This window comes from Pelmatolapia mariae, linkage group LG6 (assembly GCF_036321145.2).
Source record: "Pelmatolapia mariae isolate MD_Pm_ZW linkage group LG6, Pm_UMD_F_2, whole genome shotgun sequence".
Lineage (NCBI taxonomy): Eukaryota > Metazoa > Chordata > Actinopteri > Cichliformes > Cichlidae > Pelmatolapia > Pelmatolapia mariae.
Genome location: NC_086232.1, coordinates 21,879,069 through 21,902,686, shown reverse-complemented (window position 1 = coordinate 21,902,686; position 23,618 = coordinate 21,879,069). Strand labels below are relative to the sequence as shown.

General features: G+C 37.9%; 2 protein-coding genes across 3 annotated transcripts; both read left to right on the top strand.

Annotated features, from left to right (window-relative positions):
- Window positions 1-868: 868 nt before the first annotated feature.
- synpo2b (synaptopodin 2b) lies at window positions 869-15,201 on the top strand. 2 transcript variants are annotated; one of them, XM_063475274.1, is made up of 3 exons: window positions 869-963; window positions 5,745-6,454; window positions 7,297-9,686. In XM_063475274.1, exons 2-3 carry the CDS (start codon window positions 5,785-5,787, stop codon window positions 9,684-9,686), a joined length of 3,060 nt encoding a protein of 1,019 aa, XP_063331344.1. In that variant the 5' UTR covers window positions 869-963; window positions 5,745-5,784. The 2 variants fall into 2 exon arrangements, with proteins under 2 accessions (XP_063331344.1, XP_063331345.1); XM_063475275.1 differs by lacking the exon at window positions 869-963 and adding an exon at window positions 13,884-15,201 and having other exon boundaries at window positions 6,180-6,454; window positions 7,297-9,377.
- Window positions 15,202-17,231: 2,030 nt separating this feature from the next.
- Window positions 17,232-20,042, top strand: myoz2b (myozenin 2b). Its single transcript, XM_063475273.1, has 5 exons — window positions 17,232-17,315; window positions 18,201-18,367; window positions 18,734-18,827; window positions 19,527-19,689; window positions 19,772-20,042. Exons 1-5 carry the CDS (start codon window positions 17,234-17,236, stop codon window positions 19,995-19,997), a joined length of 732 nt encoding a protein of 243 aa, XP_063331343.1. The 5' UTR covers window positions 17,232-17,233; the 3' UTR covers window positions 19,998-20,042.
- The last annotated feature ends 3,576 nt before the right edge of the window (window positions 20,043-23,618 follow it).

The following is a 23,618-nucleotide window of genomic DNA, read 5'->3' as shown; positions in this document are numbered from 1 at the left end:
CCTCCCAAAATGGGGACTGCATATAAAAATGTCTGTAACCCCTTTTCCTGCTGCCCCATTTTTTTAATTTTTTTTTTTTTTTAGAAAGAAGAGGCTTTCTCCTGGCAACCCTTCCAAAACATTTAGCATGATAACTTCACAGGGCTGCATAGTTTTGTGTTGAAACTCTTTTTTTCCCACATGACAGTATATATGGAGAAACTGTCACATGACTGTATAAATAAACAAAAAACAAACACAAAAAAGATAATGTGATACCTGAATTGCTTTCCAACAGAGTTTTAGATCTTAATATGTTTTTTTACTCCTAATAATAAACATTGTTTTCTTAAAGATTAACTGAGTGATACGTTATCCCTTTTTACTTTACTTCAGCAAACCACACTTTCAAAACCAGAATGAATTCCATTTACGGTCATCCCCTCAAAGAGAACAGCAGTCTTACATAACCGGTTTACTGAGATAAGCAAGTTTCCTCCACTTTTTTCAATTTTATTAACCCTAATTAAAGGTACATTATGATGAGCAAATCACCATAAAGGTATAGGTATTTTAAAACACTATGTAGTATATATCTGCTCGAATCTGAATATAAGAGTCTGTTACTATCATTGCAGTTAGTTTCTTTCAAGTGGTGAATTATTTTAATTATATAATTAATCAAAACCAAACATAGATACTAAATTCAAAGCTTGTTTCGAATGAATCTAAAAATATTTTGAAGCTTCTCAATTGACATGTTCACTATGTCAACTCACTGCCCCTGCATCAACTGAACTGTGTAGGTGGCACATGGGGATGGGTTAGGAACACCTCTTCTTCTCCCTCTTTAAATACAGCTGCATACATGAATGACCAAGGCTACATATGAGCAGTTAGTGGGATAACACTCAGGATCATTTTGTTTTAACAGACAGGATGTGAAGATGCCTGTGCTGGATATCAAGTGCAGAGATGTATAATGTAAGTACCTGATGTTTGGCAAATTATTTTCTTTTAGGGTCTCTTACAGATGTTTAACTCTTACTGATTTGATTTCATTAATTTCATTTTTAGCTTTGACTTTGATTAACATCTCTATTGATAACAATACAAAAAGTGTAATTTAATATCATGTCATGAAGTGTTTTACCTTTTGCTTGAATTTCTGTGCTTTTCTGCACCAGAAACTGCTCGAGAAACCTACAGTTTCCTAAATGCAGTGGCATGATTTTAAAATATATATGTGACTTAATAAATATATATTTTCACGTTGATTTTGATTTTTGTGGGTTCTGTGGGTTTTGTTCGGACATGAGGCCACTGGAATGAGCAATAAAACTTTGTGTGCAGAGACTGCTGAAAATGTGTCCACATGTTTCTTATGGTTGAGCTTACACTGTCTAATTATGTAAGAACATGGAAACATCTAATCCGCTAGAGCTCAGTCCTCATGGGGGTTGCCCTTCAGAACAAGAGTTCACTCCTTTGTCAAGGATGCTGACTCTCTGTTTCCATGGCAATAAGTCAACAGACTGAGGTTACTGCCATACTAGGAAAAAGAAACCCCTGCTGCAGCGCAGTCAGATTTGCTGGTGGTAGAGTGGAACCAAGTGTGAAGATAAGCCGGTGGCATGCGACAGTGTTTGTACAAAACGTGGCTAGTGTGCAAGAGGTCTTTCAGTTTTAGTAATCCCGCAGCTGCATATGTGGTCAGAGGTTTACATCCACTCATTATAAGCATGAATGTTGTAATAATTTGAGGCATTTAATGATTTCTTTGAACTGTTCTAGCTCGATATTTGACCAGTGGTATTTGCAGAGCCAGCTTTCAATCATGGACAAAAAAGGGAGTTTAAAGTCAGCGCCTTGGAAAAGCCATTACCAGTGTTGGGCAAGTTACTTTGAAAAAGTAATTCAATTATAGTTACTACTTACTTCTTCAAAAAAGTAAGTGAGTTAGTAACTGAGTTACAATATTCTAAAAGTAATTAATTACTTGAAAAGCAACTATTGCGTTACTTTAAAAAAAAAAGTTTAACCCTCTGGGGTCCAGGGTATAATTCGCCATTTTAACTACTTTTGATTTTCCCTCCACATTTTACCTTTAAAAACTATTTACTTTGCCTTGTTTGGTATCATCCTTTTCAGCACAACCTCACGTGTCTGAATTTACAGTCATGTTTTCATTTTGACATACTGTATTAACACAATTGATCTAAAATCAGACAAAAACCATAAAATCAGAATAGAAAAAGTTATATTTTTTACTGTAACAACCACAAACATCTTTAATGAATCATATTTCATAACTTTAAATGCAAATATAAATTGTCAATTTTAAAATCCTATGCACAAGTTTACTTTTACCCTTTTTTTAAATAACCATTTCAAACTATTTACAGAACAATCAGCTGTTCTGCATTCAATAAGATGCCAAACAAATTATTTGTGCCACTCCAAATATTTCTGTCCACTATAAAGGAGAACATCACAGCCTGATACCTGCAGGTCTGACAGCAGCAGGTGTATCACTCCTTTTTCTACCTGGAGACAGCAGTCACCTTATTGTTCTGACACACAACACAAAACTATCCACAACACTACACACTAACTACACAAGACAACACATTAACTACACACTCCAAACACGCTAAACGTCACAAATCTCTCACATCTCAAAACTCGCTCTCTCTCTTTTCCTGCTCTCTCTCTCTCTGGCCGTCACTCCTAAAACTTCCGCTGTTTTTTTTTTTGTTTTGGTCATAAGGAGAGAGTGCTTGCTAGTGCTGTCCTTAGACGTAAACGTGACGAAACTATGGAGGAAAAACGCCGCGTATATATTGTTTATCATGACTCTGGTTTTACGTGGCTTATCAACACAATTTAAAAACTGGTATATATCAGTACAGTGTTCTTAGGTTTGAAAGTGTTCTTAGGTTTGAAAGCCTCACCTTTACTCCTCCAATTATTCCTCCCGTCAGTGTGAACAAATAGCTCAATGTTTGTCTCATTGGATCATAAAGCTTTTCTCCAGAAGGCCTCTGGCTCATCCAGGTGGGCAGCTAAAATAAATCTCAGTTGAGATTGAAGGTGTTGATTTTGGAACAGAGGGTGTTTCTTGGTTGGCACACTCTCAGTCCATGGCGATGTAAAACGTGTGAACAGTGACACTGGTGTTCCAGCAGTTTCCAGTTCATGGCACATTTGAGTCTTGGTTGTTGCTAGGTTTTTCCTGAACATCCGAATCAATTTCCTCTCATCTGAAGGTGACAGTTTGGGTCCTCTTAGAGAAGTTGGCAAAATGTAGACACATCTGAATAATTGGTACTAATGTACAACTGTTTGAAGTAAATGTAAAGCTAAAATCCCTTCTTAGACCTTCGCTGAATTCCTGCTTGCAGCTTTTATGCTGGCAAAGAGAAACTACAAGTTGTCATCAATCTTGATGACTGCTGAGAATTTAGGAGGCCTTGGTCATGTCAAGGTTAAAGTAGATTTGAGTATATGTATATATTTGAGCCTGTATGAATTGGAGAAAAAACAAAATAAATTCAAGCTTGTGCACCCAATTTTTGGTTTTTAAGTAATTGCTTTAAACTTACAAAATAAGTAAGTTTAAAGTTTAAGTAAGTTTAAAGCAATGATTAGTGTATGTGTACTGTATCTGAGAACTAAACTAAACTAAACCAGTTGTGGATGGATGGATGGTGCAGTTCCATCCATCTGTCTGTCCATTTTCTGCTTCAGGTCTGAGTCATGGAGGTGGCTGTTTAAACAGAGATACCCAGACCTCCCTTCTCCATAGCCACCTCCCTTAGCTCATCGAGTTGGTCACAGAGGTGTTCCCAAGCCATTTGGGAAACATAATTTCCAGCATGTTTTGGGGCCTCCTCCAGAATTTCCATTTGTACTTACTAGCAACCACAAGCAATAAAATGTTATAGTAAACAGAAGAAACGATAAAGGTCCTTCCTAACACGTCCAAATACCCAAGAAAAAGTAATAATTAATGACAGTAGTGAATCATCAATTTTCAGCTTGTATTGTCTTCATAGCAGAGGGCGTACCTAAAATATGTCTAAAGCAATTCAAAGATAATCAACTGAAAAATCAAAAGATATGATCTTTGTCACATCACTGTAAAAATGAGCTAAAGTTTAAACACTGTATGCAAACACAATTCAAACACAGCTGCGGGTTAATGTCATTGTCATTATCATATCAGGTAATAGACTTACCTGTCCTCTTAGCCAGCTCCAAAAGGTTTTGAGTTGGACATTTATTATCTTTTGATACTGATGTTTTTTTTTAGTGATGACCTGATCATTTCTCCACAGCTGCTATCAAACCAAAATATACATTTATTTAAAATCAAAAGTGTAGAGTAGTATTTGAAAAACAAACAAGCAAAGAACCCACAAAACCAAAAAAGATTAAAGAGTTAATTCTTTTTGGAGACCACATAGTTTTTTTTTCTGGTGTCATCCTTGGGTCATTATGGTAATATTAACTGACTGATGTAAGATTTACTGACTTTATCCTCCTGGGAGAACCTTCTCTTGTACTAAGCAAGACATTTATCTCCTCTAACACCATATTTTAATAATGGCAAAAACTCTGGTTTTCCCAGTCCACTTAAATGTACATAAACAAAGCAGTACTCTATAGAAAGAGTATGCTTCCAAGACCCATTAGGAGGTGTATGTGTTTGGTTGCTTTTTTAGAAAATATGGCTTCAACAAAACATGTCTTTGGTTTTCATATAAACTCTTCCTGTGTATAAGAGAAAGTTGGGTTCCTTATAGTGACATATATGGTAACGAGATTATTATTGATGAACCTGGGAGTTTTTTGTTTGTTTGTTTTAGATGAACACTCCACTTACTGTATGCATAGTGTACAGCGTGGGACTACACAGTGTGAAGTTTCTACAGCTCATACTGACTTTAATTTGAATAAACAAAGGCTTATTGAAGAGTATGGATGTTGAGTCACAGTGTTAGAGTGCCACCTCTTGGTGGATGTCAGGAAATGTTTTAATTTACAATAAAAGATTTATATTCAGTAAAAACTATTTTTAGTGCTCCCTCCTGCTCTACAAACAGCTCTCCCCCTGTCTGAGCCCTGCTCTGACTGTCTTTTACAGCTGTTTTGAAAAGGACAGATTTTTCTTCATAGTCATTTTCTCAGTTGTGAAATAACAACTGATTACCAAAAAACAAGCTAACAAACAAACAAAAAAAGCATGTGACAAAATAAACAATGTCTTTGAAGGAAGGGAAAGAGGACTGGTGTCTTGGATTTAGTTCTTACATGGAGAGGCTGACAGAGATTTCGGTTGTTGTGACAGATGACGGCAGCGGAGGGAAAAGAAACTCTCTGTATAAACACAAGTTCGGAAAACAGCCACCAATTGTTTTGCTTATGCTCTTGGATGTGAATGCTGTTTCCCTCATGATAATACATACCATTCCATTTACAGCAATGGCAGCCCTGTTGAAACTGCCAAAGCAGAGCTGCACTTCCTATTGGGGATAGGAATAATTTAGGCAATAACATGGTAGCCACTAATGTCACAAAGGTCACTGAATGCTAAAAATCTCTTGAGCTGAACAGAAAACATGAATTGTAGCCAAGGGTGGACCTTCAGGGGCATGCTATATAGTTATATGTGTCCTGAAATAGTTTGTTATATTGAGATATATATACCTAAAGGGAAAAGATTAATTAGCCTTAAGTTGTTTGTCCTTGTCTTAATGAAGGTATCGCTGGTGAAACCCTACTAGAGAAACACTACTAGAGATGGAACCAGAAACGGAAGACCAAGAGCAGAGTGGTAACTTGGCCCCCTGGTCAGGTTCAGATGGGTCCCAGGAGATTTATGTGTCTGGGTCTGTGGTAGAATCCCACAATGAAGATGAAGTCAGCGAAGCAGAGTACCCGGTAGAGCCAGAAAGTACTTATAGCTCCAAGTATGACCCTGACTCCCCAGAACACCTTCAAGAATGGGAATCTGCAGGTGAGCAACAGTCCCCGCCTGAACTTAGTGGAAGTGAAGAAGAAGTTTCATATCAGGAAGAGGATGACATCTACCTTAGTGAGTCAAGAGAGTCTCCTCACATCCAAACCTCACAAACATCCCTGCATCCAGAGTGCACAGACTCAGAGGATCATGCTGGCAAGATATCACGGCCACATTCCCAGTCTTCTTTCTCCTCTCTTGGCTGTGCTGCTGATATGACCATGGCCTTGACCCTGACCACAGGACAGCCCATGGGAGCCAGTAATAGAAAAGGCCTGGAGACTGGAAACAGCAAGCTTGAATCTTCAGACGAAGGAGGGAGCAGTGAAGCACCTCCTGCTTCTGTCTCCTTTGGAATTTCAGATGAGGGTGCTGAGCAGACAGAGAAGTGGAACTCGGAGTCTGACACAGATCTGTGCAGACCAGACAGGCAGAGGGCAAGGTACACACGTAAGTATCGATCTTCTACCCTCCTTTTATGTGTCAGTCAAGGTAGTACTGCAAATTGCACAGCAGCAGAAAGGTTGTTTTTTCCAAGATTTAAAATGATTTAACAAGATTTGTGAACAGTTAAGATATAATTTGGTTACTTTAAATTCAGCCAGCTGAGGCACACATTACAGTCAGTGAATAAAGTTTTTAAAAAGTTACCTTTGGCTGTATTTACTGTAGTTGGTATGTGAATCAAAAGACCTAACTTAATTGATAAATAACTTTGACAAAGCACAATGGGTGCTGCTGTTTTTTCATGCTGTAACACAGGGTCTATTTGAAGTGGACTTACAGGGAGAATACCCATGGCTTTATTAGTCAGAGCAGGATAAGAATAAAATATGACCATATGATGAGGCTGGCAGAAACAAATTTGACAGACACTAGCATGTGTCACCCTGGCCTGTCACCCGATCCCTTTTCCGATCGTAAGCCTTGACTGCAGTGGAAAATGAGCTCCTCACTTTTCTTGCCTTATGGATGCCCCCTAAGTTAGCTGTAAGTAAATATGATGCTTTTATTAGTGTGCTTGCTTCAGCAGGGGGATCTGAAATTGTGTCTTACCTGTCATGCTTGCATTAGTTGCTTATACTAATGGCATTATCAGTCCCATAGTTTTTTTTACTTTACTGAAAATTGACCAATTGAGTACTGTGTAAACAAAAAACATTACAATCCACATTTTCCTATGTTTTATGCTTCAGTTTGTTCTTGTTTTAACCTCTCTCCTTCCTCCTCCTCCTTCTCCTCTCACCCTCGTTCTCTTTCTGTCCCTCCCTCCATTTTTTTCTTTGTCTCAGGGCTCAGTCGCAGTGAGAGCCAGTCAGAAAGGCATGTCAAGGAGACCAAGTCTAAATGCAAGAGAATTGCTCGGCTTCTAACTGATGCGCCAAACCCCCAAAATAAGGGAGCCCTGCTGTTCAAAAAACGCCGGCAGAGAGTCAAGAAGTTTACGCTTGTGAGTTACGGAACTGGTGACAACAAGGTTGACAGTGAAGACCAAATAGAGGAGGGGGCTGAAGAAGTTAGATCAGTCGGGTATAACTTTGTTGCCACCAGTGATTCAGAGTTAGAGGAGCAGTATTCGCTTTATCAGCAGCAGCACAATTTGAGTCTGAATTGGGGAAGTGTTCAAGAAATGGATGCTCTACCAGAGACAAAAGGGAAGGGAGTTTTGATGTTTGCTCAGCGGCGCAAACGAATAGATGAAATTGTGTCTGAGCATGAAAAACTGAGGAGTAAAGGATTACCTATGGAAGTATTAACAGAACCTGAATGTGAACAAGCACAGAATATTTACGACACTGAGGAAATGTATGCGCATGCTGATCAGGCAGATCAGAGTTATATGAATGCAAATCTCAAGCAGCATGGAGAATACCAAGAAGATTTCCAGGACATGAACCATCTGTCCAATGTGCCAAAACCCTTGGTACCAAACAGAACTGCAAGGCCTTTTCTAGGATTTCAAGATAGCCCAAGTTCTACCCCCATACCTGGGAGTGTTGTTCCAGTTACAAAGAAACATGAAACAAGATTTAAAGTACCTGTGCCTATTAACACTAACCCACAGGTTTGGTCTCCAACTGGAGACATAATAGCCTCAAGAGATGAGCGAATATCTGTGCCAGCCATCAAAACTGGCATCCTACCAGAATCAAAACAGAAAGCCACTAATAAACAATCATCTGTGCGGGCACAATATTCAGATCTTCACACTCAAAACAAGGGGGAAAGGAGGTCTTATATTGAGTCGGAGGAGGACTGTTTTAGTCTAGGTGCTGAAGCTTGTAATTTCATGCAACCCAGAACAATAAAACTCAAGAATCCCCCTCCAGTAGCCCCAAAACCCACCATCAACCCAAACTGTCCACCATGGATGAGAAGGAGCCCCTCCAGCGAGCCCAATATTCCGCCAAGAAGTCCGGTTTCACAACCTTCGCACAGTCCCGTGGGTCCTCATAGTCAGAATTACTTACAGCAGCAAGACTGGGCTCAGCTTCAACAGATGGCCAACCGCTGGGCACCAGATCAAACTCAGGCAACACTTCAAACACCTACTAATGCCTGGGCTCCGGACAGCTCTTCTCAGCTTCATCTGCAGCCAACCACAAATAGCTGGAGTCAACAGCAGCAACGATCCCCTGTGAGTATGCAGGCCCACAGTCCTACTTACAGACCACAGTATCCAACTTCACGCTCAAAGAACAAGGCAGACAGCACTTCACACTCAATTGCCTCTTGCCCACCACAAGCAGGGAAGTCATATATCCACTCGTCAAAAGCACCACAGTTTTCTCCAAAGGGTCGGGTCTCAGACAGAGGTACCAGTTGGGCTGGTGATGGTCCAGCTATGACTGGAAAAGGTGCAGAATTGTTTGCCAAAAGACAGTCCCGTATGGAGAAGTTCGTTGTTGATGCTGAAACAGTGCAAGCAAACAAAACCAGATCCCCCTCCCCGACCTCGTCCCTCCCGAACTCTTGGAGGTATTCATCGAATATTCGTGCCCCACCTCCATTATCCTACAATCCCCTTCTTTCTCCTTTCTATGCTGCAGCCAAACAACCCCCTTCCACAAGCCCAAAAGTCAATGTCAAGACCAAAGAGAAATCTAAATCAGCCCCCAAGCAACTCAACTCTTTAGATATAATGAAACATCAGCCTTATCAGTTGAACTCATCACTGTTCAAATATAATGTGGTCCCTGGAACCAAAAGCCCCATCCCCAGCCCCACCCCCAGTCCCAAACCAGCCCCAGTGTCAAAGTTTGAGGTTACCAAAAACCTTAAACTTAGAGTTGCCTCTGCCACTTCTCCTTATAATGCCTCTGAGCTTGCTGTTGAAAGCAAGGCAGAAGTCCCAACTAAGTCACCTGGATCGGTAAGTTCCCAAAGTTCTTCTGCCCAAAACACAAGATCGGCTGAGCCTCTTGCAATTGACAAGCACGTGGATGAAAAGCACACTGCAGCACCTGCAGCCCATCGCTTAACCAAAAAGCCAGCACACAGCGCCAGACCTGCAAGCACATCCTCCCAGCAGCCATCTGCTGCTGACAGCATAGCTTCAGCTTTCTCTCCTGCATCTCTTATTGCTAGAGGCGCACGTCAATTGGCTCCTTGGCCAAAATTTTCTGCTAAGAAGCCAGTGGTGACAAGCAAACACTGGAAACCTGTAGCCATGCTAAATTAATTCTTATACTGTATATGGTCTTGTTTTGGTATAGTCAACACTGAGACAGTAATTACATAGTTATCTGCAACTTGGCAGCCTCTAATGTGTCTTAACAGGTGGAAATATAGAGTCTTTTGCACTAAACGTAGGCCTCAACTGGAATAATTTGCAGCTATAGAGATCTGTTTAGCTGGCAATGTAAGGAAACAACTCAAGGTACAGTTAAGCTCTTTTAAAACTGTGACAGATAAATTCAACATAAAGTACAACAAATAAACACATTAGCACATGACATAATGTCCCTGACAATTGGAGAAAAAAGGAAAAGCAAAACAAAATAATGTAGATTCTTGTGATGTGCTATGTCATGTGCAATAATGTGTGCAGAGAGTCCTGTTCTGCCACAATATCTTTTTTTTTTTTTTTAAGAAAATAGATCACCTGCAAATTTGTATGCTGAGATAGGAACCCATGAAACCCCAGACAATACAAAACAAACACATAATGTTTATTATCTCTCTCTCTCTCTCTCTCTCTCTCTCTCTCTCTCTCTCTCTCTCTCTCTCTCTCTCTCTCTCTATATATATATATATATATATATATATACCCTTATCAAATTAGATTGTTTTATCTTTTACTCAAGTTAATGATAACTGATTTGTACAACTTATAATACTTATAATACTCATGTGTGTTTGCGGAAACAATTTGCATTTGCTTCAGCCTCATTCCAGACTTTGATGGTATTAGAGCAGCAAAAAGCATTAATTTTGGTTGTGACCTGATGACTAAAATGTTCTAAAAATGTTTTTTATGTGGATATTTTTCAATATGGCCAGTTATTCAACTGTCAGAAATTTCATCAGAAATTCTATATCCTCATCCTTGATGGAAAAAAATGAGCAAAATATCATAGAAATTTGAATGTTCTGCTACGGTTTCACAAAAACATCTACTGCAAATCTTTATCCCTTCATCTTTCTGACATGTCAGTGTTTGCACTTCTTGTACTCGGCACTATCATGCTATTAAATTTCTCTTTCCTCCTACTTGTGTACTTCATATGTGTGTTGTGAACAATTTCCCTATTTCCTTTCTCCTTTGTCTTTCTCACTGCCTCACACTTTTGCACATAAGTGGCTCAATCTTGTTGCACTTTTAGCAATTACGACCTAATCTTTCAAACTTAACTGTATTTGTGTGTTACAGCTTTTCCATTTTAATCTCTGAATGTTGAAAGTCTGGAACTATAATCTCAGCCCCAAAAATATTTTTTGCACACTTTTGGAAGCAGAATTCGATTTTGCTATTCTAAACATTCATGGACAGCAAGTCATTAGCTTCCGTCATGATAAATAATATATTATCTGTATACAGCAAAGAGGCATTTTTTTCAAATGTATAACTAGAGACAGAGTAGAATTAACTAAAGCTTTGAGCATTTTCAGTGGTTTCATATACCCCTAACTTATTATCACTGATCAAAGATACATCAATCACAAAACATTTCCTTACCTTTTTAGTGTTCCTTTTTTCTTTTGAGAAACTATACACATTAATAAACTTTTTTGCTTATTTCATGTAGAAATAGCATTTGATTGACATCAATCTCTCTCTCTCTCTCTCTCAGTCTAGTTACAGCCATAATTATGCAACAAACACCTTTATTATAGTTACCAGTTCAATTAAATTAAATTCAGTTTACTTTATTCACAAGTCAGCCTAAAATACAAGTAAAAAAATGTTAACATGCAAAATAGTTATTTATGAAATTGGACTAAATAGTGGCCCAGGCATCAGATGATATGCATGAAAAATATAATAATAATAATCATAATGGATTGCATTTATATAGCGCTTTTCTAGGCACCCAAAGCGCTTTACAATTCCACTATTCATTCAATTATATACATTTGTCCTCTTGGCCAAGTCTCACTTGGAAAAGAGATTTTAATCTCAATGAGACTTTTACCTGGATAAATAAAAGATCATGAAAAACAAACACAACCTTCCAACATACAGTGTCTTATTAATTCAAATATCGTCATATTAATAACACTAATCTAACACACGTAGACAGTGATAATAGTGTTAGCACATGATAATAGTATTAAAGTATATAAAGTAAGTAGTTTATTAAAGTATGAACTTAAAATATAGTGCTATTGTAGATTTTGAAAGATCCTTGCTATACAGGGTTCAAAATCAAACATATTTTAGTAGCAGCTGTTGTATATAAGTTCTTTTAAATACTGAAAAATATTGATGTTTTTAAAGTGCTTCCAAGCTCATCCCAATTCTGTGGACCTCTACAGGTCACATGTAAAATTGCACATTTAAGTTTACATTTCTTTCTATTAAGAATTGTCTTTTTCCTTGTCCTGTGTGTGTGAGAGGGAAAGTGTATTGGGATAAGCTCACAAACTTGCTAAATACTATAGTATGCAGATTACAGGCAATATGAAAAATGCTACATTCAGCTGACTTCAGGAGTTTGTGACAATGAAAAAGAGAGAGAGTTATCCAGTCACACAGTTTACAGAATGACTCTGTCTACCTTTAATCGGATGAGAGCCATATAGAAGCTTGTTTCTGCCACTGAAAAAAGCAAAAACAAAATAGTTTTACTTTTTTTTCAAAAAAACCCCAAAAACATTTATAGTCATAATTACAGGTTATCATCTCAAAATTTTGACTTCATAACTTAAAATTTCAAGTTATTTTCTCAGTTTCAAGTTGTTGTTTTTTTTCCAGAAAAGTTAGTAAATTAAAATTTTGACATACTTACGTGTAGCTAAATGTTTTGTTTGTTTTTATTGCATTAAAAACACTATTAGAGTGCCTTTAGAAATAGACCCATAACATAAATACTTGTTCAAACTAAAAAAAAATAATAAAAAAATAAAATAAGTAATTTAAAAAAATTGTAATTATTATGCAAATTCTAGAGGCAGAGGAAATAGTTCCAGTAGTTCCAAGTTTTTTCCCCCGTCTTTTCAATGGCATTAACACTGTACTTGTTTCAAGGTGCTTGAACCAGCAGCAGGTAAGTTTGGAAATCTTCTTCATTTAGTCTGAATAATTCCTAAAATTCAGATATATGACTTTTACACAAGTGAAATTGTCCATTTGCTACTAATATTGATATTAACCATGTCCATTTGTTTTCACTAAAACATTTTAACAGGATTCATAGAAAAAACAAATAAAAACTCAAAATATTCTACAAATCTGAAATTGCTTTATAATGTGGAATCTGCACTTTTTAAAAGACAATGTAAGGCATATTTAATCAATCAAAAAAAGATGGAAAAAAACGGGGAACCCCCCCCCCCAAAACATTAACACTACTTCTGCCCTTGCTCTGTGGAAGTGTAAAAAGGAAAATGAAGTAAAATGACCAAAAAATGACATAAAAAAATAATCAAAGAACAGGCAGTCAAGATGGATTTGGTAAAGTAATAAAGGATCTTTACTTTAATTTATTTCACAGAGCTAAAGACATTAACATGAACAAGATTTCAAATGCATCAATGTATTCCTTCTTCTGTGTGCAGAGACACAAATATACCAGCAGAGCAATTATAGCTACACTTACCACAGGTGTGCAACATCAAATCCATGCATTGCTTTCTTTAGCCTCTACAGGCAATATTGAGTAAACCATTTCTGTTGAGGCATCACCCACGAAGTACAAAGTGCTCTCGTGGGCTGTTAAAACACTTTTCTAAGCAAGGACAGATGCAAGAAATAAAAAAGTTTAAAAAGACTCAGAACAGCTAGAGTGAAGCCACAACAATATCAAATATACAACAATGCTTGACAAGAAAGACAGCATTATAGGTCAACTCAAGTCAATCACAAAAACGGGATTCCTAATTTCGAGCAAAGGTAGTGACTTAAGAAATATCAGAGGTCTAAGTCCTTATTTAGACTTTTATACCAGGGTAACTGGTGCAACTCAATCCTTTTATTATGTTTCCAAATCTACCTTAAGTCCCTGGACTTGGATATTTTTTACAGTGTTTCTTTTTGCACATGAAGTAGTGCAGTCGTTTTTTATTTTAGAGAAGAGTACCACACATTTTATTAAACTTAAAATATGAATACACTTCAAAAGCATTAGCTCTCCAGGTTTCAGAGAAGCCAGAGGGTGGCAGCAGAGTCTGCAATACTGCTGTCACTCCAGCCAACAAGTTTGTGCTTTTCTTTTAGGGATTTGGTAGAAGTCGTTCGCTGAGCCTGCCTCAGAGACTGAATTCAATGCCTTCTCCTGGACATCTGTCACCAGTGAGCACACCCGGGGTACTGCCAATACAGAGGCAAACATCATTCCAAGAAAAAGTCCGCAAACCACTTACACCATGGGAGGCAGCATCAAGAAGCCCTATTGGCTCTGTGGATGAAGCCTTTTTGTTTCTCCCCTCATCTGCAGCTACTAATGCCAAAGCTGCAAAGCACCGGGGATCTCTGCCAGAGCCTCCAGAAGAATGGAAACGCAGGGTATCTCTTGATCCTGCACCTGTCAGTAAGAGTCATTATCATCATGAGGCCCCAGCTTTTCACATTCTTACCAAGAGCAGGACATTCTCACCTGAGAAACCAGCCTTCTATGGGCCTCCCTTCAGACCTGCCCAGCCTCTTAGGGCCAGTATTGGGCAAATGGCACAAAGCTTCAGTCCAACAAAGTGCTCTCCTGTGTACAGTGCATTTCAGAGAAGTTAATAGATGAAGTCAGATATCAGAGAAAGAGAAATAATAAACAATATTAGCATTGTAAGGCACAGATTTTCCTTCAGAGTATAGAAAACATGAAATGCAGAGAATTGTATTTGTCACTAGGAGATGGAGTACTGTATGTTGAAAAATGAGAGTAAGGCTTTGGCACAGCTTAAGCCATTTGTTATGTTGGTTTTGCATTTATGACAGGATGGATAATTATGTTGATTGCATGAAAAAATCATTTGGTTTAAAGCAAGAACGTACTGTGACGATTGTGTGAGATATGAGCTCAGCTTTCATGGGAAATGTTGCTATTGTGCCACCAGAGTGTCATCCAAACAGTATTATATCACTCATCTTATAATAATCAGATTTTTTCTCAGTAGTAATGCAGTGGCGATTACACAAGTAACCATTTCCAATTATTTCATTCACTTTTTATTGACTTGTGTGTTTTTCAGACGTCATATGGTTCCTATTTTATCTTTTGCAATGCATTGCCAGAAAAGTAGTAACCTTACAATCAGTGTGTGTGCCTTAAGGAAAGTGTTATTTAAAGTGACAAACTGTGTGTTGGCTTATTTGCTTTTATTTTGTTGATCTTTTAATAGGAATGAATCCTGCATGCATGAATAAATTCACAAAGTTTCCCACCTTTGATTAGACACTGTGTGGTGTTTAAGTGTTAACAGAAGCAGATGCTGTCCTTGAGTGCCAGAGTTTCCACGTGACGCGTGCAGATTTAAAGTTGGGCTCTTACCGTGTACAATGTCATTGTTTTCACTTTTGAAACACAAGAAATAAAACAGATTACAACACACTTTAAGTGTCGTTATTTGAATTTAATTCATTTCTCAGAAGACTGTAGTTTCTGATATCAATCTTTTATTGTAAAATTTGACTCTTGAAGAGTAGATATAGTCTTTTTAATTTCTCTGTTTTGCCTTTTTAAGTTCAGATTATAGGATAATATCACATGCAGCTGATGCTGGTTTTCCCCCTGAAAAAATGGTATAAATTGCAGGATACATTTTTAAGCATTTTTTTTAAAGGCGGATGTAGCAAATACGATACAAATTTATATATGGGAAATAAAATGTAATTAATTTTTTAAACAATTTTGTCAGATGGCTCAATAAACTCTCCATTTTTAGATTAGAATTTTCTGGCAATTATTTCATGGTTCAGGCTTTAAAGGGTTAAAATACTGAGTTGACAGGGTTTTAGCCTTATTCCTATTTTAAACTTCACAGACTTTGAAAAAGATTTAACGGTCAGAATATCTGCAGCACTGCAACAGCTTCAACTGCGAGGATAATGACTTTGATATAAAACCCTTCTTGGCAATACACCATCACCCCTTTAACACCCCTCTCTTATCTGTTTATCATTATCCAGAGTCAGTAATTACACATAACGATAGTAACACAACTCAGTTTGGAGACAGAAGTGCGCACGCAGCATTAACAGCTTCCCTAACATGAAGGCATGCTACCTCAGAGGTTATGTCAGCCCACAGAGACATGTCGAATATAAGGCGTCGAGAGACAGGAGAAGCACCAAACAAAATCTCACTGAGTGGGTGTGTGTGTGCTGTCCATCCTCCCCCCTCTGTCTATGATAGCGATCCTTGCCCCATGGTGTTTGAGATTGGTTTTGAGTGTTTGGCAGGTTAAATTTAGCCTATTGATGTAAGCTGCATTCCAGTCACAACAGACCTAGAGACACACTCACAGTTTGGCTTTAGTGTCCAGGAGTGTGAAGATCAGGGAAGATCAAACTACCTACTGTAGGTTGACCCCTGAGCCTCCGTGTCTCCTCTTCAAGGATACAGGACGACCATCACAGGTATGAACAAGCCTTATCAAGCTTATTTTGTGAATATGTGATGTATTTTTAATTATGCTGTAATAACGTTAACACAGCACTTCTTGGAAAATTAAATTTGACACCATCTAACATTTATGTTTTCTAAATGGCTGCATGTGTGTTTAGGAGTTTATCAGAGCATTGGATATATTTTTGCATTGAGAATCCCATTGATCGTCTTTCTTTTTACTTTTAACATTTTGTTTTAATACAGTTCTTCCAAAGTCAACGGCATAGGGCACAGCAGAGTTATTCAACATTTCAGAGTTTCTAAAAAGCATTTTTAGAGTTGTACCATCTTTGATCTCATTCTGAATTTAGCAACAAAGTAAACCTAAAAATACACAAAACACCAGCTACAGAGAAAAATATTTTTGGTCTCATGTTTGAGCAGTTTTATTTGGCTCTGCAGGACAATGATTGTGTCCAGTTACGCATGCAAACTTAGGACACATATTCATCCTTGACCTTTACGCAGCATTAAAAGGGATGCCACTAATGTTAGCTCACATACTGAAAAACTGGTGCAGTGACCACCAGAGATTTAAGAATTGCGTGTATGGCGCTAATGCATGTACAATGGAGCTTTATAGGTTATGCAATATGCTGCAATCTTTAAATGTGGCACCTTCAGAGTTTATTATAAAATGACATGTGCAGTATACTGTTCAAATCATCGATATGCAAACAGCAAATGGGACACAGACGTTAGAGACTCAAAAACTATACATGTCTCATGTCTGCGAGTTTTATTATGTACCAAAACAGGAACAGAACGAACACTGAATGAATATATTTTGAGTTTTATTTAGAGATCTTTAAATACTCTCCATTTCATACATGGCCTTATATTTATAAACTCATCAACCTATGAGCAAAAAATAAAACTTTATGATTCTGGCAGAACAACTACATCCTGTGTCCTGTATGTGTTTCCAGTGCTCCTGAGTTCTTCCCATCTCGCCAAAGCCACAATGTCACAATTCTGTACAATGCCTGCTGGAGAGAGGAAGAAGTGTGCCACAGCTATATGCCGAGAGGTCCAGGGTACCAGCGGTATGATATTAGAGCTGAGGCTCGGCAGACAAAAACACAAGAGAAAATTCGTTGTTATCAGAGTTCAAAATGTCAAGGCTGCTCTCCAGCGACTGCCATAAATCAGCTAATGGGATGATTTATACCTATGGTGGCTATGTCTTTGTCATTTCCAAAGGTCTATTTTTGGGTGAGTGTCAGAGGGGAGGGAGGTTGTGAGGGCCAACTGCTGCTTGGGAAACGTGAAGGTCTGTGACAGCTGGGGTACATTCTGTCTGTACACGTGGATAACGGAGCATCACGTACAGCCAAAACTATTGTACAAGTACAAGCACAATGGGGACAACTTGTTTTCCATGGCAGAGCTCACAGAATTGAAATTATACATTTTGTGACTCATATAATGTTGTCTTATGAGCTTGTCTAAACCTAGCCAGGCCGATAAATTGATACCGCATGACATTACGTTGTGTATATTTATACTTTCTGTCCCACATTTTCACCTTTAAAACCAGTGCTGCAATGATCTCCTGGACGGGTTTATGGGAAAACGAGCTAGTGGCCACTGTTAATCCCACCCATTCCCACTTTAGTACACAAATGTCTGCAGGAATATGCATCTAATATAGATACAAACTAATATTGTTATTTATGTACTCATGAATGTAGTTTTTATTATGGCATTGACATAAACCAGGAACCTTTGCCTGCACTCCCTCATTTATAGCAAAACATCAGTTATAAGTGAAAATTAAAATTCAAAGTTAAAACTTAAAATACATACAATAAAATACTGGAATATCAAAAAAATATTGCCTCATCACTATTATGTAAAATGTAATGAATACATTAAACTACATAACAGACTGCTTTTTTTCCCGTCTTTTCAACTTTGTTGTTGGCCAGGTTACGTTATGGACCTTGGAAAGAAGCTCAGCACTCCTAAAGACATCATGTTGGAGGAATTATCTCTGCTTTCCAACAGAGGTTCTCGGCTTTTCAAAATGCGCCAGAGAAGATCTGACAAATACACGTTTGAAAGTATTCAAAACGAAGCAAATGCGCTGCTCAGTGTAAGTCGACTTGTTTTTTTTACTTACTTTTTATTCATTATCTCTCTCTGAAGTTCCAGGATTTGGTTTAAAGAAAATCTGTAAAGGTGCCTGCACACATTTATCAGGATATTTGCTCTTAACAAAGAGTGTGGTAAGACATGGATGATAACAGAGACATGTGCCTCGTGCCTTTTACATCCTGCAGGCAAGTCTTCTGAGAGGCTGCTCAGGCACTTTGCTGAGGAGCTGCTTCCCTTTATTTCAGTGCATGTTAGGGTGTGTTAATGTGCGTGACACAAAAAGCAGCAATAGATGTTAGCAGTTCAACATGTAGCTACACAACTGATATTTTAACCCAATGATGCACTTTATTCTGTTTTGCAGAATGATATTTTGAACATGAATACACACACTGTGGAAATAAAAGTGGAGCCGCCAGCCAATGGAAATATTGCTAATGCTGAAAAAAAAGATTCAGGTAATTATGCAGCTTAGTAAGTGAGGCTGTTCTTGTTTTATCCAACAGTGAATTAAATGAGGATCTAAATATGGTAATGCAAAAAAATAAATAAATAAAACAATCATAATCAAAGATGTAGTTTTGAGATGGATTACTCTGTTTTACATTTCCTCCGCTGTACATGAGTCTGAAATTCAGCCGATAAGACTGCACAGTCAAATAAAAGCTACTGATTATGTAATGATGTCATAATAATAACAACTGGTATCATAGATTCATAACAGCTGGTCTTATCTTATGGCAACCAATTTCCAGAGCAGGACACCATGTACTAAATGTAACTATGATTAATTATGGGCAGCTTTAAAAGCGTTATTTAATTGTATTATTTTGATAGCAAACAGAGTCCTGTGCCTCCTCTAAAAACCCTTGAGCACAATATCATCTCATGTCGACACATTACATGATGAGCACACGCTTCAACTATGTGCTATTTTTAAGGCCTCAGATCATATTGATGGACAACTCAGTGTGCCTGTGTTAAGTGTTGTCTAAGCGCAGTATCTATTCATAAGCCTGTCCACTCTAAAACATTAAGGCTCAAGAAAACAGCTCAGAGTTAACACGTAAAAGCAAAGCAGGCTGACGGATCATTCTGTTCAAACAATAGCCCAGATTATGATCGCCCTTGACTGATTCTGGTTTCCTCCTTCACAGTAACGACTACTGAGAAGTTAAATCCCACAGCTACACACAAGTCATATCACTCCCCATGGGAGGAGGCCCTGCTCCGTGACCCTGACCTCGCTGAATCTCTCAAACTAAAAATGCCAGCAGCAGACCCACGGCCAGAGCTTCCTGAATACAAATGCTTCAACCGGTGAGAAAACTACGAGTCTGTTTTAATGAATTAGAGCTGAGCACAACAAAGACTGACATTCATAAACTGATCTTAATTACAGGGTTGCCACTCCATTTGGTGGATTTGAGAAAGTTACCAGAGGAATCACATTTAAACTGCCTGAAGTGGACCTGAACCCCCCCAGATACCCAGAGCTCCAGGACGCGGGGTTGAAGCGACCCACCTTCAACAGGACAGCCCAAGGATGGATATCTGAGGGCACCCATCTAATTTTACCCACTATTACCCTGGAGCCCATCTCAGTGCCAGAGTCTGATGACCTGTAGATGATTTTATGCAAAATGATGCCAGCTTGGTGCTGCCTGTGACAAGAAAACAGCCAATTAGTAACACAAATTTTTTTTTAAGAGATTTTAATGGACAGAGAGGGTTTCATGTGTTTGACACCCTTTAAACTAGAATGTTTACTGCCTTTGAAGACATGTGTCAAAGAAAACAATGTAAATAGTAAAAGGAATGTACCCCTACGTGTTCTGGAGTCTCTAGAGATACTGAAGTATATCTGTAAATTACAAAGATTTTGAAAAATGAATGAAGTGATGAATATAAATTGTAAATAAAAATATATATATATATTTTTTGGTGGTGCAAGAAAAAAAAATGGCCATGCAACAAGTTATTTAGGTAATATTCATAATTCTTCTTGTTAGGTACACCTGTTCATTTGTTTTTTAACACAAATATCTAAATAGCCAATCACATGGCAGCGACTCAGCACACATGAGCACATAGACATGGTGAAGACGACCTGGTGAAGTTCAAACTGAGCAACAGAATGGGGAAGAAAGGTGACTTTGAACGTGGCATGGTTATTGGTGCCATATGAGCTGGTCTGAGTATTTCAGAAACTGTCGATCTACTGAGATTTTCCCACACAACCATCTCTAGGGTTCACAGCGAACTGTCCAGAAATGAGAAAATATCCATCAGTTCTCTGGGAAAAATAACTTGTTGATGCCAGAGGTCAAGGGAGAATGGGCAGACTGCTTCAAGATGATAGGAAGCAACGATAACTCAAATATTCACAAGTTGCATCCAAGGTACGTATGAGTCTGCTTCCACATGCGAATGGTAGGGTCAGAATTTGGTGTGAACACTATGAGGACCAGGGTTAGGATCAGGATGGTAATGGTGGGGGATTTGTTGTCATACTTTGGGTTCCTTAGTATCAGTTGAGCATTGTTTAAAGGCCAGAGTGAGTGTAAATTTAGATTTGTAAAAAAGAAAAAAAAATCCACTAGGGAAACAATTATAAATCAACATTTATAAATAAACTGAGGTCTAATCCAAATTCATCCAAAAGTTTCATCCCAAAAAAAGTACTGAGTGTATGTATAAAAATATTTAAGCTGTTTGAATTCCATATTTTTTCTGTGATTGTAACTATTGTATAAAAGTTACACTTTTCTTCTCTCTTACACCCCCCCCCCCCCCCCCCACACACACACACACAGAGTTATTTCTACCGTGCCTGAAAGGAAAAAACAAAAAACACTAAAGGAAAAAATGTAATTGTTATGTTTTATTGTTTCTCATCATAGAAAGAAGAGACAGAAGTTGTAACAGCATTGTTACATATACTGTACAAATACATATAGTAATACAATGAATCACTGTACAGGTGTTTGATACTGAGCTGAAGAATCAGACATGTACCATTATTCCTTATATTATATAATATTTATATAATTATATAATACTTAATTATAAAATATTCCTTATATTATATAATATTATTGTGTGCTATTAATTAATTTCAAAGTGGAAAAGAAACAGAAACAAGCGGTGTCTTCCAGACAGCTGCAAAATATATCGAAGAGAGTGAGGTGAGAAAACAAGAAGAAACATCACACAAGATTTCTCTAAAATCTCAGAACTCCAGAGAAGGTCGAATAGTCTCTGCAGAATGATGTGCGAGCAGTTCATCACATCAGAATCTTTTACTTACAGTGCTTAACAAATTTATTAGACCACTTCTTATAAAAAACAAGAAAATACAAATATTTTAGAAGTCTATCAAAAACTTGTTTACAACTAAAAAATTGCGATTTCACATTTTTATATCACTAGATTTCCATGAGAGCTCACACATTAATCAAAGATAACATCCAACCACTAAAATGTTTCTGTCCAGAAATGCAAGCAAATAACTGTGATTTGGCATCTTAATAACATAAGAAAAAATGGGCTTTATATTATTATTTTTTCTTTTCTTTTGTAAAACAATTAAATTGAAAATTAATGGATAACAACAGTAATTATTAAGAAACATAAAAATGGTTTTGGTAATGGTAATTAGATTGGATGCTGGTCTAATGAATGTGTTAAAGCAAGTTTTGAAATCTTGTTTCATTCCTGAAATGACACACGCTGTGCATGTTTTGTGTTTTAAATGGTAAATGGTAAATGGTAAATGGACTGATTCTTATATAGCGCTTTTCTACTCTCCCGGAGTACTCAAAGCGCTCTATACAACATGCCTCATTCACCCAATCACACCCATTCTCACAAGCACTTTATCTATACGTAGTGCTTCCTAAGTACATTCACACACATTCATACTCCGATGGATGCATCGGAGAGCAAGTTGGGGTTAGTATCTTGCCCAAGGATACTTGGCATGCAGACTGGAGGAGCCAGGGATCGAACCACCAACCTTCCGATCAGTAGCTGACCAGCTCTACCTCCTGAGCTACAGCCACCCCATTACAAATAAAAGTGATGTTTTGTTTTCATGGTTGAGCATCTATGTACATGTACAAACAAAACAAAAAGTGTTACACACGTGTAAGCATGCGTGACATTGATTATAAATTATAAATCTGATCCAGCTGACCAGCCTTTATGTTTCTCAAAACCTGACTGTCACGGGAAAAAACTACAAGTATTGCAAAAACGCAACTCCCTCTGATAACCACTCATTGTGGTGGCAATGCTACAGAGTTAAGAGCTGCAGGAAGGCTGCGTTATAACACCACATGCAGAAAACAGGAAAAGAAAGAAAAATAGGTTCATCCAACTCCAAAAATAACCTTAAGAACATTTAAGATGTGTTTGACAGCACATCTGAGCCGAAATCAGCAAACTAACATTCAGCAGGATAAATTTGAAGCCTATGTTGTTGGGTTTTTTTTTTCAGATGTATTTATAAATAACACCTTTTCATGTCTCCCATGGGAGGTTTCAGTGCTAATGCTGGAAAAGACTAACAGCAGAATTTATTTCACTGGAAGAATACACATAATATCTTAAAGGTATTCTCAGATAAAATTGCACAACTCTATCTATATATCTGTTTAGGAATATGGAGCTAAATATATTCAGGATCATGTGTAAATAGTAGTAATGCCTGATTTGCGTCACAGCATCCAGGGTCAAACTTGAAGGTGCCGAAGGTGTCGATTCTTACAGTGAGTGTTACAGTGAGTCACTGGGATAGTTCTGCGTGTGACTGCGAGCCACTGGACAAAGTGCCTGTTTAATATTCCTGAACAGATTTCATTCTTGGACTCAGAATCAACAAGGACTCCTCAGTGTAACAGCTCATAAACAGTGATTTACTTGTTTTTTCACAGGCTGGCACCACATGCTGTGGATACACAAGCGCACACACACAAACATGTATACACTCACATACACAAATGTAAATATTCAAAGTAGGAAAACAGCATGAGCACTTGGCAAGATTTTAAGTCAGTTTTTTTCTCCTTTAGTTTGCTTTACAGTTAAGCGCCAAAACTTTCTCCTGTGCAGGAAAGATGCACTGTAACCTATGTGGGAAAGACACAACCAATTAGTGGCACTTTTGCTGACTCCAGCTTACATGCACCATCAGTCTCTTTGAGTCTTCCTGTGTACACTTATAACCTGCTCAGCTGGGCAGTTTT